Source organism: Pogona vitticeps, chromosome 11 (assembly GCF_051106095.1).
Source record: "Pogona vitticeps strain Pit_001003342236 chromosome 11, PviZW2.1, whole genome shotgun sequence".
Lineage (NCBI taxonomy): Eukaryota > Metazoa > Chordata > Lepidosauria > Squamata > Agamidae > Pogona > Pogona vitticeps.
In genome coordinates this window covers 5213853-5233947 of record NC_135793.1, presented here as the reverse complement: position 1 = coordinate 5233947, position 20095 = coordinate 5213853, and the positions used below count along the sequence as shown (strand labels likewise).

At 41.7% G+C, this 20095-nt stretch overlaps 1 protein-coding gene across 16 annotated transcripts in view; it reads right to left on the bottom strand.

Moving 5' to 3' along the window:
• The window catches only part of TENM1 (teneurin transmembrane protein 1), a 705377-nt gene that overhangs the window by 80616 nt on the left and 604666 nt on the right, over positions 1–20095 (bottom strand). For all 16 annotated transcript variants that reach the window (XM_078380797.1, XM_078380808.1, XM_078380802.1 and 13 more), the window contains 5 exons: positions 17297–17507; positions 15717–15818; positions 14092–14286; positions 11352–11552; positions 5307–5492 (listed from right to left, as the gene is read on the bottom strand). In XM_078380797.1, coding sequence (XP_078236923.1) covers positions 5307–5492; positions 11352–11552; positions 14092–14286; positions 15717–15818; positions 17297–17507 — 895 coding nt within the window. The remainder of the gene's footprint in view (positions 1–5306; positions 5493–11351; positions 11553–14091; positions 14287–15716; positions 15819–17296; positions 17508–20095) is intronic.

The following is a 20095-nucleotide window of genomic DNA, read 5'->3' as shown; positions in this document are numbered from 1 at the left end:
AATTCTAAACAAGGTGATGGGATGGAACGTCAGTGACCGAGAAGCCCCAATTAGTGACCTTTTTGGAACAGCACCCCCCAACCGGTCCATGGTTCCAAAACAGTTGGGGACTGCTGTTTTAACAGATACCATTTTATTTTATTACTCTCATTGTTTGATTGACGTTATTGGTTCAATTTTATTTGTTTCGCAAACTGCCCCGAATAGTGCCCTGCACTAATGGAGCAGTAGAGAAGCCTATAAAATAAAATAAAATCAATCACTTGAAGCCAGAATGGAGGAAGGGCTTAGGAAGAGGAGAGGAAGACCTGCCCTGAAGTAGACTGAGCAATAGCTTGCGGCTAAGGAGTGAGGAAACAGTTTCTGGATCATAATGAAGACTGCAAAAAGAAGGGAGAAAAAAATGTTGTAGGGTTCCTGGGTTCAGTTAAAGGTGGCAGAATGAAGACCAGGGATGGGATTTTCGGATTTTCTGGAGTGTAAATAAAGCACTTCTCCATTACAGCAGTTCTACCTATGTTGCATACACCTTGCAAACATCTAAATGTGATGTACCTGGGAGAAAGACCTCAACTGGAAGGCTTAGAGGCTTAAGCTAGGCCCAGTTCTGCCCAGGTTTTCAGCTCAGACAAAAAAGCTCCCAGCTAGCACTGGGGCAGGAACAGGAAGCTTGGATGACGCTAGGCCTTAAAACCTTCCAGTTTAGGCCTTTCTCCCAGGTAAGCCACATTTAGGTGTCTGTAAGGTAGGTAACATTCCCAGAATAGAGAATTATGGTGTCTCCAGTCCAGAAAAGGAGAGACAGGGAAAACTGTTGTTTTCATTTTCTTGCACATTCAGATATTTTGGTGTCAAAGTTCTTTTTTTCATTTTCAATTCAGTGAAATTTAAAAATTGGGCAAATGAGGTTTTTCAGTTATGAAAATATGGACTGAAATGAAATTCTTCCCCATCTGCACCAGCCAAATTCAATAAATAAATTCTATTCCTACCATGAATAGGGGGAAAAGGTATTATGTTTCTGAATTGGTATATGATGATGATGTGTCATAAAGTCATTTCTGACGTAGGTCGACCCATTTCAGGGTTATTCATGCAAGGATTACTCAGAAGTGCTTTACCCTTCCCTTCCTCTAGGGGCAGCCTTGGGACTGTGCAGCTGGCCCAAGGCCACCCAGGCTGGATCTTCTCCCAAGAGGCACAGTAGGGAATCAAACTCCTAACCTCCGGCTCTCCAGAAAGAGACCTAAACCCCTGAGCTATTCAGCCAGCCATTGAATTTGCACATACGGGACTGGAAATATACCAGTAAAGCTAGAATGAAATCTTACGGTCTAACTCTTTGCACATTTACTCAGAAGAAAATCCCACTCGGTTCGACGGGGCTTACTCTTTTAGTAACATGTCCATCATTGTAGTCTCCATATTATAAACACATTGGATTTCCCCCCATCTTTCCACGAGACGCTCAGCACAGCTTGCATTCCATCCAGCAGATGTGTTCCAGCAGGGCTTGCCTGCAGCATCCGAACGCTCTTTAATTATGTTATATTGATTGGCAAGATGGAATATTGGCAATAAGCTCAGCGCCAACAGCTGTGTCTGAAAAATCAGGTTCTCAGCCTTCATATCGCTCTGCCCAACATCCAACTGGTGAGACATTTACTGTGCAAAACCATAAAGGAAGCCATACTAGACAATGAGAGATGTGAGCCAAGCTAGGTCAGTTTCCTTAAACTTCTTTACAGGAAAAGTAGGAAGGGCTTAAAATCCAGGTTAGACACAAAAAGGGTGGCTATGAATATGGGTTGGAGCGAATAAATAAATGGCGTAACGCGAGGGTTCTGGAAGGCATTTTCTAGTGGAAAAATGGTCAACCAGGGAGGGAGGGAGGGAGGGAGGAAGGAAGATATTAGTACTGTATATTTCTTCATAGATTTCCCAGAACAAGTTGGGAGCTTAACAGAGAAGAAAAGAGAACCGAGGCCAAATGCATTTACGCACCAGAACAGAAATGCACAATGCTCTAAGTATGCATTTCCATCTGTTCTTTAGGATAAAGTGACTCCACTTTGCTTGAAATTGCCTGTTTTGTCACATATATAAACAGACATTATCATTAATCTAAAGTTGTTATTTAAGTAGCCGTTAGAAAATGTTTCAGGTAGCAACAATGTTTAAAATAAGTACAACATAGTCATTTTAAACAATTCACGTTCTCTGTCTGGGAGATATTTATGGTCTTTTGACACATGGCGTTTCAAGCAGTTCCCCCGCTGCAGGGAAACCAGGGGATACTGCAGGTACGGACATAGTACAGCCCAACTAGGCCGACATTCTGGCCAATGAACCCTCATGCCGCCTTAAAGCTAAAAATATCTGGAACACACACACACACACACCTGCCCCACAGGTTGATAAAAGGTCTAGAAATCAAACCCCATGAAGAACACGTGAGACATGTTTCACCTAGAGAAGTGGTCCCCACTCTTCGGTCAACCCAGGTGGTCTTGGACTACAATTCCCAGAAACCTTCACCACCAGCTGTGCCGGCTGGGGTTTCTGGGGGTTGCAGTCCAAGAACACCTGGGTGACCCAAGAGTGGGAACCACTATTTTAGATACTTTGGACTTAAAAAAAAAAAGACTTAGAGGAAGCATGACAGCCATCTTCAAATATCTGAAAGGCTTCATGGGGAAGAGGGGAAAAGGTTGTTGTCTCCTACTCCAGAGGGTAGATATTGGGTCCCACGTTGTAGACCCCTAAAAACAAGTCACAATGTTGGGAAAGGGTTAGGGCAAGAGGAGAAGGGGACGACAGAGGACGATATGGTCGGACACTGTCATCGAAGCGACCAACATGAATCTGACCCAACTCCGGGAGGCAGTGGAAGACAGGAGGGCCTGGCGTGCTCTGGTCCATGGGGTCACCAAGAGTCGGACACAACTTAATGACTAAACAACAACAACTAACTAGAATTGACTATAGAAAAAACGGGGAACCCACAGAATTCCTTTAGGGTTGATACAAAATGACTTTGTCTAGGTAAACTAGTCATCATAAATTGTAGTCTTAGAAGAAGTAGCTGTGTTATTATTTTTGTTTTATTCAGGTCAAAAACAAAAGAAAATTTAAAAAAATATAGAAGACAAAATATTAATATATAGCAGACAATCTTTAAAGAGCCACAACATTTTTGTCTTCTTAAATTTTTTATTTTATTTTTTTGTTTTGTTTTCGGCCTGATAGAATAACTGAAGTCTTACTGGAAATGTAACCAAGGGTACAAGAAAAGAAATGTTTTAGAGGTTTTTTTTAAATGCAAATTCGGTAATCAAATATAAAATATGCCTGAAAGGGAATTAAGCAGAAACCATTATGTTTGCGAAGCTTTGGTATCTCGCCAATGAGTTTTGTATAAATTAGACAGCCAAGTCTCCTGCATGCAATTAGAACGTTTATAGATAAAAATACTTGGGAACATCTAAATGACATTTTGCCAAGAAGCAATATTAAATGTCTTGAGGAAAACGTATTTTTTTTAATATATTAAAATGTAACAATTACATTTCTGCAGCTGAGTGATGGTGTCTGAAAAGAACTGTGAGTTCTTGGTTCTTATTAGGAATATCATTAGAAATTAGCCTTGGGGTAAAAGCAAGGGAGAGAGGAAGACATGAACATGTCTAATAGGTAGCACAATATTTAAATCCTGTAAAAGGAAGGCATTATTTAAACTGTCTGATACTTCCTAGTCTCAACAGAGCTTCTATTAAATGGAGTTCGATGTATGTTTTCTAAAGATTATGTCAGTACTATTTTATAAAGAGTCAAGAGCACATCAGTTAGGGCAGCCATAAGCAAAAAAAGAGTTCTTTTTTTGGCCTTAAATCATTTATACATAATAGGAACATTGGCTTTTAGGGTTTCCCACACAGGGTGTCCCTAGAGATGGACGGAAATTCCTTTGGAGTTTGCTTTTGAAACGCAAGTTACCCAAATACCGGTATTTCTTCATGCTTGCAGTGGTTAGAATTTAACAGCTTAAAAAACAGAAGTTGGGATCATGGAGAGGTCCGTCCACTGAGGGCCATGATTTTTAATGCTCAACTCTTAAAAATCTGGATTTAAATCTGGATGGATGGAGCCCAACTTGTGGGGCTAAATGAAGAGGACCGTCTTATGCCTGCCCCAAGAGATGGTCTTCTTTAGTCGCGGGGACGTACAACCAAACATATATATGACAGAATACATTTGTTTGTGAAGTTGGGGGAGAATTCCATTTCAGTTTATTATTGAAGAGTTTCCCAGAAACGTCTGAAAGAACCTGCCCTAGGAATGTTCTGGTCACGGGTGGGTTTTTTTTTAAATACATGAGCTGGCCACCTAGAAGAGAAATGGCAGAACGATGACTATTTCTTCCACGAACCACAAATGGCAATAAAACAGGATAACAGCCCTGCAGTGATCCTTCTATGTCTGTGTCATGGAATTGCTCTGTTCTTTTGATGTCTATTTAACTGTAACCACTTTGTTGTCTATAGGATTTCCAGGTGTGGAGGAGAACCTCTCTTTATCACTTGAGCCCTTCTCAAATCCTGGCTCTCATTTCCTGTGCTGCAGAGTTTCTCGACCCTAGTCTAGTGGTATCCAATCTAGGGCTCTAGGGGTTCTTGGACTCCAACTCCCAGAAATCCTGGCCAGCACAGCTAGTGGTGAAGGCTTCTGGGAGATGTAGTCAAAGAACAACCCAAGGTTGGGAACCACTGATCTGGTACATTCAGATGCTCAAGTGTACCTAATCGTTGGCCCTTCTGACCGAGAGTATCTGGAGACAGTAAAGGGAAAACTGCCTTACTGGACCTATTACCGACTTGAAACTCCTCATTCTAGCTGTCTCTCTGTCATGACTTCCTGCTGTATACCTTCTCTCAACAACGTATCCTCCAAAACCACATTTTGTTGGTCTGACATCTCCTGCTTTCCTAGAAGAATAAGACCTTTTTTTTCCCTTGGGCTGGCCCTTTGCACATGGACGTGCCTTCCAGAATCCTTGGTGGTGATACCCTTTCTTTATTCTTTCTTTCCTCTCGTTTTCTGGGCGGCTTCCTTTGCTTGAAGCATAACCCAAGATTTTATTGGAGTAAAATCTATCTTCCTGAGTTCTTACGCCAACTCAGCCTATGTTTTTGCGTTGCTCATGGAAGGCTTGGGCCATTGGCTAAAAAGATTAGCCCATTTCTTCTATAAGGGACTTTCTTCCCCATAGACAAGTTTAATGAGGATCAAGAATGCACAAATCTCACCAATGGTGCAGTGGTCTCCTTCCCATCCAGGGCTGCATTCACATTTTCCATCTTTGCACTGTCCGTGTTCCACACAGTGAGAATTACACGTACGTTCCTCGCATGCTGGGCCGACCCAGCCTTCTTCGCACTGACACACTCCTCTCGCACAGACGCCATGGCTGCCACAATCCAACGTGCACAGCTCTGAGTGAAAGACAAAATGAGAGATCCGGTTAGTCTCTCTCGGGATAACTAGTAGAAGCGTCTGATCCCATCTGTGTTATCTCCAAAGTTAAGTCCTGGTTTGTTCAAAAGGATGATTACACATCTGGCATAATTCATAAGTCTATGGACAGAGGGAGCACAGAGCACTGTTCTAAGGAGTATCTTTGGATGGAAGACACAAGAGAGATTGCAGCTCAGTGGTAGAACACCTGCAGCGCAAGAGTTATGCGAATTCTACAGCAAAATGGCAGAAGACCATCGTCATCATAAGCACAAACATCCAATATCACAACTGGATTTCATTTTAAGCACAGTTAGCCGCATTGCTTGAAAGACCCCTCTGTAGATCATGGCTTATCGTGATTCACAATCAGCTGCATGTGAGAAATCAATTTGTGTACAGGCTCCCCCCCCCAAAAAAAAAGCAGGTTGACTTCTTTGTAGGACTGATCAAGAATCCCAATGGATCAGATGAACCACCTATTTTTCCATCAATGCCTCTCCGAAAGATTCTTTAAGGCTACATACCATAACATGCTTTAACATCTTTTTGAGAATGGAGGAGGTGGTTTTCCAGGACTAGAGCTTGGAAAAAGTTTTATTTCTTCATGTGATCATGATGCCTAGGGAAGTCTAATAATAATAATAACAAAAAACCCTGAATATCCAATCTTTGACTGGTATGTACATTTTAGCTCCATTAAATGTTCTTGCTAAGGCTTATGCTAAATATTAATTATAGGACTGGAAGACTGTGAAAGAGCACCTGTTTCTTTACATTCATGCATTAAGGAAGGAACTGTGATGACCCCCCAATGGCCTCTCAATCATCTTGCACTGCATTAACCTATTTTTGAGATGTTGCTGCTGATAAACGGTGGCTTCTCATCAGTAAAGATTTGAACATATGAGATAAAATTCTCCACTCTTTTTATTCAAATTCTTTCTTTCTGGGCCATAATATAGGTTGCTCTTTTTCCCTTTTGCAGCCTAATGATCTTTTGTTAAAAATGTAGAACAAAAACATGGGGACACAGTGGAATGGAAGTTTGTTCATTTTTAGAAACAGGGCAATTGAGTTTGGGTGTGTTCTCAACAGAGCTCTAGATAATTCCCTTCGCTGTCCACCAGATTAGAACCACCTCACATATTGCAATATATTCTTTAATCTTTAAAAATTATTTTAGTAGAGATGGGATCCGTGACTCCTCTATACTTTCCCTAAAGCCGTCTTCCCACCTCTCTTGAGTAAATAACATGGTCCACTGTGGGTCTCACTGGGTTCAGGTTAATTCTCAAGAAGGCATCATCAGCCTTTGAGTCAACGAGCCAGTAACAGCTGCAGGTGATGCTGGTGGAAATTAAAGTAGACTGAAGATTTATATGGCTACTAAAACATGAAAGGAAGTCTTTGATCTATGTGGATTCCTGGCATGCACCAGTCATAGCTGTTCTCAGATCGTTGACGTAAAGGCTGATGGCAAGACAACACAATCGATAAATGAATGGTGCTCATTTCCAATAACATGCTTAGGAATAAAATGGCATAAGATAAAAGCTATCATTTGATGCTGAACAGCCTGATCTTAAGCCTGTTTGCTCTTCCTGAAAAAGGCTGATTTGAAAAACACCATTTCCCCCCCAAGCCAGCTAACCAACGTTGAGCATAAACCTCAGCAACACTGTCTAGGGGCATCCAGTTGTACGCCATGTACCTTTGGAGGGTCATCTCTTAAAACTGAGATGATTCCAGCCATTCTTCTGGAAAATGTTGTAGTAAAATGGTTTCTCTTGATGTCGAGGGCTTACTAGGAAGCTTCAAAAACATTTGAAAAAGTAAACACTGTGGTCCCTGATCATTTCAAGGCATTTAATCTGGGAATATGTTATTCAATGAAGCGTGGTTTACTGATGCTGGAGCCCTAGAGTCAGTAGAATCACTATGAACTATTTGGATTATTAGGAGATGGGTTATTCTGATTTGTCTACCAGCAACTTACTGCCAGGTAAATGTGTACAGGGCCACAGTCTTCATCAATGAAAACGTCATTCTGTTTAGCAAATGTTTAGTTGATTCGTCTGCTGATTAAAACTTGGAGCCTTAAAGGAAAAGAGCAAACAAAACAAGAAAGGCTCAAGTTCATTTCTAACTGACAGAAGCTTCTCTACTCCTGAGCTTGTTTGCCAGATAATTATTTTACACCAGTACAGGAAAGTTATGGTGTTAAAGTGTAACATTTTGGGTTTTGGCAAAATAAACTTTTTCTCCTTTTTAGCAACAAACGTGAAATACATTACATTTTAATACCTGGATGGACAAAATAGCTATTTAACGTACAAATGGCATTATTTTTAAATGCTGAAATAAAACCTGCTATCCAATTCCTTTTTTTTTTTGCATAGATGGCACAACTACAATCAAAACAGAATGAGGTGGTGATATAAAAAATGCTGACAGCTATGTAATTTTATTCTCCATATCATCTTGTTTGGGGGATTGTAAATAACGATTCCTTCCCTCATACTTTCCTTTCATCTCCATAGAAAAGGTATTAATGCAACAGGCCGTAATTAAATGATGGCAATGCGTCCCAGAATAAAATGATAATAAAAAACAGCCTTCTGCATTTGTTTCTTTGTTTGTTTGTTGATTTGACTTTACTTGATTTGGTTTGTTTTGACTTGATTTGACTCAATTCGATTTTATTTTTATGCTGCTCCCATTTTTGCCAAGGTATTATTCTGGGTGGTTTACAATAAAAACAACACAGAACAAAAATAAAATAAAACTACTAAAACCCATTAACAAATAATCAATAAAACAGATAGCACTGAAATGATAATGCAGAAAAATGGCGGATGAAAAATGGGTAGTCAACTAGGACCCGTGTGGAAAACCTCCCTGAAAAGCCACGTCTTCAGTTGCCTCCTAAACGTCTACAGGGAGGGGCCAAGGCGAAGCTCCTTCAGAAACTGGTTCCACAAAGTTGGAGCCACTGTGAAAAAGGCCCTGCCTCTCAGATATGACTCACGGGCTTCCCTCGGAGTGGCAACTCAGATGAGCCTCAACTGGGATGATCTAGTGCGTCAGGCAGATGACATTGGGGAAAGACGCTCAAAAGGTACAGTGGTCCCAAACCACGGAAAAGTTTATACATGAATGTCAGAACCTTGAAACTGACCTGGAATACAATGGGTAACCGGTGGAGGCAAGCCAGATTCTAATGCAATCGAATTTGCTCCCACCAACCTCCAGTCTGGCTACAGCATTCTGAACTTGCTATAGTCTACCCACTGTAGACATGCAGAATATAGAGGCAAACATTGAAATGGTCTTGTTAACAATATAGTCTACATTTGCGACACTGTTAAAACAGTATTCTTCTGTTGTACCCTAATTCTTGATTAGATTTTGTGGTTTGGTTTCATTCCCTGCAAGAATATTTTTCTTATTGAAAAGCATTCTTTTACAGCTGTTATCAAGGAAAGCCAAATCTGCTTTTATGTCACTGCTCCCTCCGTACTTTGCTAATGGAGCATAGCATTTAAAATGCTAAATGTTTGGATGGTTTGGTTACTATTTACATAAATATTTGCTTCAGCAAATATTCTGAGGGCGGTGTCAGGAGATTTCCCACCTCGCAGCTATCCTATCTTATGATACATTACCTGTTACACATCTGATGCTTCCCTCTCCAATTTCACTCATACCCTTGGGGATACTTATTTCCATGAGACTGCACTTCATGGAAGTTGCCAACTCCTACTGGTCATCAGGTATGACTACCAATCAGACTTCAATTGACTTCTAACCTAGTGTAACATCTAAAGTTATTCTCTCTTTTTTTGCATGCATAAAGACTGGCATAGAATCATAGAATAAAGGAGTTGGAAGTGGGCTATAAGGCCATTGAGTCCAACCCCCTGATCAAGGCAGAAATCCAAATAAAAATAGATCTGACAGAGGGTTGTCCAATTTTCTCTTGAACGCCTCCAGTGTTGGAGAGCTTACCACCTCCCCAGGCCACTAGTTTCATTGTCGTACTGCTCTAACAGTTAAGAATTTTTTTCTGATATTCAGCCTAAATCTGGCTTCCTGTAGCTCGAGCCCATTATTATGTGTCCTGCACTCTGGGATGATCAAGAACAGATCCTGCCCCTCCTCTGTATGACTACCTTTCAAGTATTTGAAAAGTGCTATCCTATCTTCCCTCAGTCTTCTTTTCTCAAGGCTAAACATGTCCAGTCCTTTCAGTCTTTCCTCAGAGGGCTTCGTTTCCAGTCCCTTGACTATCCTCGTCGCCCTCCTCTGAACTTGCTCCAGTTTGTTGGCATCCTTCTGAAAGTGTCGCATCCAGAACTGGACACAGGACTCTAGATGAGGCCTACCCAATACTGAATAGAGGGAAACTAGTAGTACAGGAAATCCCATTGCTCTTGTTGGGGACATTAGGAAATCCTTTGTTCTCCACCCAAGATAAGAGACAAATCCAAGGTGGTTAGAACCTTTTTTTTTTTTTTTTTTTTTGTCTACAGAAGGAGAGTGTATACCTTGACTCCTACTCTTTTCACTCCAGGTTGTGTAGAGACAGAATCACATTACATCTACCCCCATTGTCTCCCAGTTCCCCAATTCTTTCAACATTTATGCCTGAAACAGAGTTTTGGGGAATTCAGAAGCTCACTATGTTTGTCACCATTATTGTGATGCAATAATAGTATGGCTCTACCCAGAATTTTGCTTCTATTCCATGGTTACTTGCATTTACTTATTTTAGAATAAATGATGTTGTGATTATAGGAATATGGAGATTTCTTTAAAGAATGGGAAAGGAAAGCGTGACTTTTCAGTGTTACTTTGAGATGAAAAACGGATATATGCGGACTATATGTTGAACTGGGACTGTTTTACACAAATCTCATACAAGTTATTCCTTGAATGGTAGAAGATGATTAATTTTATATCAACAAGAGAGATGTGGATTCTGTAGAGTTCATGGTTAGATTTCCTACCCCCCCCCCCAGAAAGAGAGCAATGAGTTGATTATTCTTTCCTGCATTAATTTAAAGAATATTTAAAAAATCACATTGGATTCTTTATTTCAATTACCTAAGTCAACACAGAAACCTCTTAGGTATTTCTCTCATTAATTCATTTCTACTTGCGCAATATATGCAAAATAAAATGAAAGCTAAATATTTTATCAGTTTGAGAGATACCATTTCCATGCAGAATGAGCATATGTCAGCTCGAACATTTGTTTAAAAGCCAGACAATTTTATAGATGAATAAAATTATAAAAGTATGTTTTAAAAGCTTTCCACATGCACAGCTGTGCATTGGACCAGAAATATCATAATCGCATCATTCCAAAGGAAGGCCACATCAGAAAAAATACATCAGGTCAACTTTTTCTTGATCTGTTTAAATTCATGGCTCAGAAACATCCATGTTGTGATTTAAGTTCTATCAGGTGTACCTAGCATGGGCAGGCATCAAGGATGATGGCAAATGAAGGCCAACACCATCGGGAGAAATGCTGATTCCAAAACCCAAGTCTATATTATTCTGCTGAAAAAATGTAATTACGGCTTAAGCCTAAGTGGTCACACTTTTCTGTTTGTCCCCTCTACCATTTCATGAATGATCAATGCCTGTGAACTCCTGTCCTCTGAAGAGGCCGGCCAGAGAGACTGGCGAAACGTTAGGAAGAACAACCTTCAGAACACGGCCAAAGAGCCCCAAAAACCCACAACAACCATTAGATCCTGGCCATGAAAGCCTTCGAGAATACCTAACCGGAACCTTTGCCAATGATCAATTGAAAGGGAGCTCACCTGTTGAGCAGTCAGCACCTGTCCACTTTGGGTCACAGTTACACACCCCAGTATCCAAAAGAAAAGTGCCATGGCCTGAACACTGTTCTTGGCAGACAGGAAGGGATGTTTCACAGTTGACTCCGCCCCAGCCCATGGAACAGTGGCATTCGCCTTGAACACAGACTCCGTGGCCAGAGCACATGGGGTCTAAACAATCCTCTGGAAAGCAAGAGAGAAAGACCTTAAATGTCCCATGTAAAGAACAAGCAAACAACACAGTTGTTCTGGAGTTTATTACTATTTTTGCCATAATGTAGCTAATTAAGTCAAATCAAATCATACTCCCCCACTCCCCCCCCCAAAAAAAAACATGGGTTTCTTCTATCCTGAATATGCACAGAACAGGGGCAATACTTGAGACTAGCCTTGTCAAATAGCTGGTGGCTGGTAAGGTTGGTCTGTTGTTTCAGGACCCTGGACAGCAATCAGGGAGAATGCTTGTTTGAATATGGGGTCAGAGCTGAACTATGAGAGCTGGAAGGGCACAATTTAAAAAGACCGTTATGAGTAAAGATGTGACATTGGAGGCTAAGGTCAAGATCACTGGTAATGTGATGTTCCTGATTAACAGATATAGATGTTCAAGCTGGACAAAGAAGGAAACTCTCAGAAAACAAGCAGTTTATTTGAAGTGAGGAGGAGCGTTTTAACGGACACACACCACAGAGAACTGCTCAACGGTTCAGGTATCTGAATGCAAGCTGCAGTACCATCAGAGCTATGATTAGGGTGGTGCAATCAGGGGCAATGAAAAAAGAAAGAGTGTAGGAATGGGACAGAATATGAAAAGCAGAGGGAAACAGAAAGCATAGAGTAGGCAAAGTGTTCTCCAGCCAAAGTGAAGAGGGCACTCATGCGGATTAGGAACACAGAAGACGTTCCATAAGACGGATTGTATACATCCTGTCAATTTGTAAATTGGAATATTGTACACTATGATCCCCACACTTATGATGGGAATGTTTCCAAGCCCCGCCTCACAGAGGCTGAAAACTGTGGATAACAGCAAACACTATACATAACATGGTAAAAAAATAATAATCTAGAAATACATATTTTCACCATGTAGTCCCGTTGCTGAAAAATACATAGCATGGTCTCTGGCTCCTTTTAGTGGTCAGTGTTGGTAAATACATCATGGAAATATGTATTTCTAGTTTCTTTGGATATTTTTAATATTTTCAGATTGTGGATAAGTGAAGCCATGTATACTGATCCCATGGATACAGAGGTCCTCCTGTACATTATTCAAATGGCTATTCTTAATATCTATTAGTTTCAGGACACATTCACTATGCGTCAAATGATCTTCGTCAAATCATGTGTCAATCCACTGGCTGAAGTCCTGGTGTAACATTACACAAATGGTACCACATTCCTATAAGTTAAGAAAATTTGCAGGTGAATTCCTGTAAGTTAAGAAATCTTCACAGACATTATCTGTTGCATACTGAGTCACACAACTTTGCATGGAACACATAATACTTATGGAGATTTCTTAGGATTTGAAAATTTGCATCTGAAAGGTAAGTCATATATTGTGCTACAGGATTTCAGCTGCCGAGTTTACTTAACAGGTTCCATCCAGCTTTCTAGGAGCCATATATCATCCATAGATCCATTTATATTGAGCTTCCTTTAGGTTGAAACATAAAGAAAATTTATTAGCCGTACCCAATACCCTTCCACAAGCTGATGTTGTTAAGAAATGTCCAACTGATCTATGCCAGCACCACTACTGTAATCTCTCTGTAACAGAGAAATTGTCGTTGACATTACAAATAGAGATGCTGCAGGTAATTCGGTCTGCAAATTCTGATATGAACTGACCTTAACCCCACTCTCAGACTACAGTCCAAACAAAGCTTTCCAATGGAACTTGCTCTTCTCCAACGTTTTTAGTGAAGTTCTCATGGCTAGAAATGTATCGGACTGCACTGAAAATGTGTGCATTCGGATTGACTCCATTTACAGTTTTCTATTCTGAAACAAATCATAGCTATAGATGCACATTTTGAGAGCAAAGCAAAAATTAAATGTGCATTTAATGCGAATGCCATATGGACACTTTTAAAAATGCAAATTATATAAAGCAACACGTGCTGCTTATATACCACCCCATAGTACTTTAAGGGCGGTTTACAGTTTAATTATGCAGGCTACACACTGCTCCCCTAACAAGCTGGATATCCAGTTTACTGAGCTCAAAGGATGGAAGGTTGAGTGAACCTCAAGCTGGCTACCTGGATTTGAACCTGGGTTGTGAGCAGAGTTTTGGCTGCAGTCCTGCAGTTCAACCACTGCCCCATGAAGCTCCTTATATAAGGCACTGGGAGGAATCTGACATGTAAGTGGAACACATGTGAAGGCGCATGGCTAGGAAACAGATAGACTTGCATATTCTTTATCAAAAAATGAACTCTCCCTCTCTGAATGTAGGAAACAAAGTTGAAGACCCTGTGGATCTCAAGATGTTATGGAAGCTCTATTTCCCTCAGCCTTAGTCAATCTAATCAATGGTGAAGAATGATGGAAGTTGTTGTCTTTCCAATATCTGAAGTCCCCTCTTGGTGGAACTCCTCAAAGGGAGGGAGGGGTGGTTCTTGAGGTCTATGGGTTGCCAAGGCAAGAGCATCATAATATTTTATGTATTCCTTTCTGAGGAAGAAATGCACCATGAGGAGCGAGACGCACTAACCTTCCTCGCATATTTCTCCTTTATATCCAGGGACGCAGATGCATATTCCCATAATGCAAGTCCCGTGGCCGAAGCAGGTGGGGTCAATGCACTGCTCCTCCGGAACGTCACACTCGGGGCCCTTCCACCCATTGCGGCACACACAGTGGCCTTTCTCGTATTCTCCATTCCCACTGCATAACACGGGACAGGAATCTACAGAAGGCAAAGGGGAGTCGTAAGAAATGCATTGTCCTATGAAACCAGGTTAGAACGAAAATGGCGGACAGATTAGGAGGAACCACCAAGCCAGTTGAGAAAGCCCAAATCCAGTGGCTAGTCCCATCTAGAAGAGAGCCACATGCCTGAATCCTACTGGTGTTTGTGTAAGGTTCTGGTTACTTGTCGCGGCTAGCGGCGGCTAATTGATGATGCAGAGGGCGTATTGTTAGTATGTTGAATCACATGGCCAACTATACAACTGAGGTACATTTCAGCACTTAATCAGTTGCTCAAGCCTTACACAAAAAGCAATAGGATCCCAACCATAAAAATCTATGTTATAATCAATGTCCTACTACTTCAAGGTGCCATAAGGCTCTCCGATGTTTTCTCCATGACAGCTATTGGTGCTGCTACCGACAGATCAATACTGTACTTTCCTGTGATGTACTGTCTGGCTGAACAGCTCAGTGATTTCAGTATCTGGCTACGGAGTCAGATGTTGGAAGTTTAATTCCCCACTACGTATCCCAGGAGAAGAGCCAACCTGGGTAGCCTTGGGCAAGCTGCACACTTCTAGGGTGCCCACAGAAGAAGAGCACGGCAAACCACTTTTTGAGTACTGTGTACGTAGAAAGCCCCGGAAAGGCTCAACCCATAATTGGAATTGGCCTGTGATTACTATTATTATTATCTGGATAAACAGACAGAGCAGGCTGCTGTTTCAGGCACTGCTCGTTAACTTGATAAACCAGTCCTCAGGCGGTTTTTTTTTTTTTTTTTGTTGGGTTGAAATAATGAGATTGAATCGATGAGATTTACGAATGTGTTGACTTACCCTTCAGCAATTCATTCATCTAGTTTACTCTAGATGGGACTAGCTATTTCATTCAGGACAAATATTTTATCATCCCTAATGTTGTTCTGAAGCTTGGCCTCTCTTTCTCTCTCTGTCATTCACGGAGCTCAATTCAAACTACTTCCCATCAATGACTCACAATTTCTATGACCTTCTCTCCTTATTTTTCTCTGTGTGAAAAAGGCTGGCACAAGTGCCTGACTGTGTCAGGTGCTCTTATGAAAGGTCAATAAGGTTCATGGAGACAGCAGCCTGTCTCCAAATGAACATCAAACTCTTCGAACACACTCTTCTCTGCCATAACAGACTGGGAGTTGTAAAGAATACATTAGGTGGCCGTTTCAAAGCCATCTCTAAGCTCGTTGGCCATTTATCTGTGACGTTTGTCCACCATCCAGGTGAGGTTATCTGGAAGTTGACTGAAGAAGCTACTTGGATGAGTAACAAAACATTTCAACCTCGTTGGCCATTGTTCACAGTTACTCAGGTTGGTTGTATGAAAAACCAACTGCAAACATGAAATAGCCATTGTGTGTGTGTTTGCTTTTAAATTATACATTCCTACCTCGAGCACAATCAGGGCCAAGGAATCCTGGGAAACAATGGCAATGACCGGAGATGCATTCTCCGTTCCCGTTGCAGTTGGTGGAACAATCACCCATGATTTCTGTTGGGAAAAGATGGGGCATGGTTGAAAGAAAAGCATACCACAAAATGAAAGAACCATTCCTAGCACAAGATGCAAGCAGTGGTGTAACTCGTTGCAGACTATTTCTGAAAGGAGAGCAACAGCAGAATAAGTTAAATGAGGAACACAGGACGTTGTTCCTCCTTCTGAGTCACGAGATTCTGGATGTTTCCTGGCTATTTTCCATCTAGTCCAGTATTACCAGCTTACTTACTTACTCTCCAAGGTTTCAGGTAGAAATATTTCCTAGCTGTGCCTAGAGCCCCTCTGGCATTCCATTGTGGTTTCCTACTGAAATATTAACCAGACCAGACCAAGCTTCCAAAATCAGATAAAAATGAATATGTTCCGAGTGGTATGTCTTTGATCTCGTTGTACTCATAAGCAGCCCCAGATAAAATACCTGCCTTTGGCAATTTTGCAAATACATGTGTATCGTGTGTAGGTTTATCTTGGATTGCATGGGAAGTGAGGTCGATTGATCATTGTATGGGGGCGGGATGTGTGCTAGGAGCAGCAGTTATGACAGCTGAGAAGTACGAAAGCATGTTAGGAATGCAATTGCCATTCATAATCAGTACTGACCAATCAACACAGTATGGTTCCTGGCTAGAGAGATTCTGTTTGTATAGAAGAGTGTGCGTGAGAGAAAGTTAGCCAGTGGGAGTGTTAAAATGAGTTGTAATAGGGCTAAAATGTGTGAGTGCTTCATTGCTCAAACAGACTATATATATTGTGCTGCATCCATCTATCAGTCCCAACAAGAGTAGACTGAATCAGTTGGACTTACATACATGTTAACTGAACAAGTCCAATTTGTATAATGGATTTCATTCCCTCTTCATTCCTCCTGCTAACATGATGGTTAAACAAACCAAAAGTGTTTACCATTTTAACTTTTGAAAGAATCCTGGCTTGTTGTGCCTACTATAAACCAGGATCATAAACCAGGACATGTTCCTAGAGATTCTGACTAGCTTCAAGCTAACAAGCTAGAATCCCAGGCTCAGATAATACACTAAATCAATTATTCATTTCTGATTTGGTTCATTGTTCCTGGTAGTAGCAGAAGGCATGTGGAAGTAAACAGACTCTAGGCATCAACATGCAAGAATCCATTTCACTTCCAGTAAACTCAAGGAATCTAATATTAATCTATATTTAAAATGGCAATTAGTTTTATATCTTGAAAAGGAAGGAATATAGTCCATTGGTGATTTCGATAGAGAGGTTCAGATAATGCTCAGATTAGCTTGGCTTGGATTGTCCGCAGATCTCTGATAGTGTATGAACTACACTGCAAACTTCCGTGGCCCGTAAGATACAAGGAATCTGTCTAGGATCAATGTATGGTTTGCCTAATGGTATGTGTCAGGTTCATAAATTCATGGTCAATAATGAATTATCTATTAAGCTCTCTCCCATTTGGATGAGAACAATACATAATCAGGCCTTACCGATCGCCGTGGTCAGCATAAGCACCTGCTCCATTTTCTTCCCGTCATTGTAAAAGGCCATGTGCCAAGCGCCTTGATCCATAAATTCTATGAAACCAGTCTCTTGCATGGACATTAAGATCAGGTTCCTGGGCACATGCTGATATTCCTCAGAATGTTTTGACTCCTGCTTAATTAATTGTTTCCCGTCCATTAGTTTTACAAAATCAAACTGAAAAAAGCAAAAGCAAGAGATGGTCAGACTCTCTTTTATAGTCTCATTTCTCGTCTGTTCCACCCCTGTGAAGCTAGGACTGAAAACAAAGGTCCGTATCCTATGGAGCTTCTTTCTGCGAAAGGAAAACTCCATCAGCATAATAACACAGCATCACACTGCTTGCACAAGTGTTGCTATTGCACAAGTGGTGAATTGCCAGTGAAAGCCACCCCTTTGTTTGCCAATGGCACTGCGTGAGCAAATGACACAGCCCTGTGTCTGTACACTGGTAATGCTTTTCAGCTGGAGGAAACACCACGGGCTTCCAAAATATTTCGATGCTTTCTGCTCTTTCTCACCCTTATAGAAAGATGCAGTTCAAGAGCCCCCACTGCCACGTGTGGTCCCAGCGATCGCAATGCAATCGAAGGATGGATGCAATTACTACTTTGGAACAAGCGCTTTAATCAGTTCTTGGGTTTGTGCTAAAAGGTGGGCAATTACGGAGCCCACAAAGTACATCTCTTGAGATGGTCTCCTTATCTAGTTGACAAATACTGAGCAATGCGCTGAGCGATGACCGTGTGTACCCAGCTGAAGGCAAGGGACCACATTTCAGGGGGAAAGACCATCAGAAACAAAGCAGCTTTTCTGAATAATATCTGGTTTCTTTTCAGTTCTAAGATGGACAAATTATTTTACCATGCATAGATCATTCCTCCCAGGTTTGCAAAACTGCAAAACTCCTAAAAATGAAGGACCAACCGCAGTGGACTAGAGAGTTCACGTGGGACTCAGAAATCTTGAAAGGAGAAGTTAGAGAATGTGGGATGTATGGTCTATACCAGTGGTTCTTAACCTTTGTTACTCGGATGCTTTTGAACTGCAACTCCCAGAAACCCCAGTCAGGACAGCTGGTGGTGAAGGCTTCTGGGAGTTGCAGTCCAAAATTCCCGAGTAACCCAAGGTTAAGAACTAGTGGTCTATACTGTGTTAATGAACCACAAAAAACCGATCAATGTTCTTTTTGAAGTAGAATATGCCTCCAGCCTCTGTCACAACACACCAGCCCAGTAGGGCATGCCACCGGGGAAGAGACAATGTGATCATAGAGGGATAAAAGTCTTTGTGTCAAACAAGGTGGAAAGGTTAGCATTTTAAAAGACGACATACTCCCTCAAGCACTGGAGGCAGGCACTATGTATCATCCACTCAACATGCTTTGTTTCAGCCACGTGATCTGATTGGTCACCGGAAGGAAAACCCTGGCTTAATTTGCAAGTTTGATGGCTAGAGCATGCATCGCCAAGAAGATGCCACTGTGGGAAAGAGAGTGAGTTAATAATAGGGAACACAGTTCCCCATAATATCGAGTTTGACCCTTAGTGTATGCCTTTAGCCATTTCTCTCTGGGCCCTTTGTGATCTCCTGTGATGATTAACACAGCGGGATAAGGACAGAAAGCATCAAGATTTTGTTCCACAGCTGTGTCTTGGTTTAGAGGTGGGCTGTGGATACAATGATGGAGATGTCCTAGCTTACTAGAGAAGAAGAGTTAGAAGACACCTCTGTTACATAACAGCACTGATGTTACCTGTCTGTCATGGGTTTGGAGGGAAAGTTCCATCCTATGGGGAGTGGAAGGCGGGACATCAGGAGGAGGGGCTGTACTGTATAAATATGTGATGCCTGTGTGGTGAAGGGAGATGCTGAGACAGACTGTGAGACACTGGGTTGGGACGAAGCAGCAGCTGGGGAAGAAGAAGCTGTTGTGGGAGTCTGGGTGTCTGACAGGGTACTACTGTGTGTCAGAGTACCAGCCTGAAAGGTTCAGGGGTCTGTTGGTTAGCCAGAACTGATGGGTTCAGGGTCTGTGCTTTAAGTTAAAGGTTCTAGGTGAACCAAACTGTATGCTTGTGTGTGTGAGAATAAGCCACGTTACTTTATTTTATTCACCTGATTGTTTTATTTACCCTGTTTGTATTTAAAATAAACCTTATTCTTTTATTGTTTAAAAATCCATCCCTGGTCTGTGTGACTTATTATAGGGAATGGTTGGTGGCAGCTTAGTGTAACTGTGTGACATATCCCAGTAGGTCTGGGTTTGTCACATTGATTGGTGTCCAGCGTGTGGGATACGACTGGTCCAGTTGTCCAGTGGTCCAGCAAAGCCTTGGCAGGTGTGCCCAGAGCAAGGGGGGTCTAGTCAGGGACAGTCTGAGGCGCGTAGGTAATCTTCTAGGTGTACCTCACGGGGAGGTGCGCTAGTAGAAGAACGTGCCAACTGGGGAGACTTAGATTAAGGTGCTCTGAGGCAGCCTAGTTTTGGCGGGAAAAAGCTGAGGAAAAACTGCGTAGCAACAGCGAGCTAGCTTGCCAGCTGAGAGGCCCAGCAGAGGGGGGTAGGCTCTGACTCGATACTGTTGCAATTTAAGTGCTGAAGAACAGCAGCAATCTCTAGGGAGAGCTGGTTCTGAGGCAAGAAGGAAAAAAAGTGGTCGTTTTATTTTGAGGCTTGACTTTTTAAAGCAGCCTGTTCTGAGGGGGGGTATGCCCTTGACTCGAAGCCAAGTAGCAGACATGAGTGAGGTGAAAGACCCCCA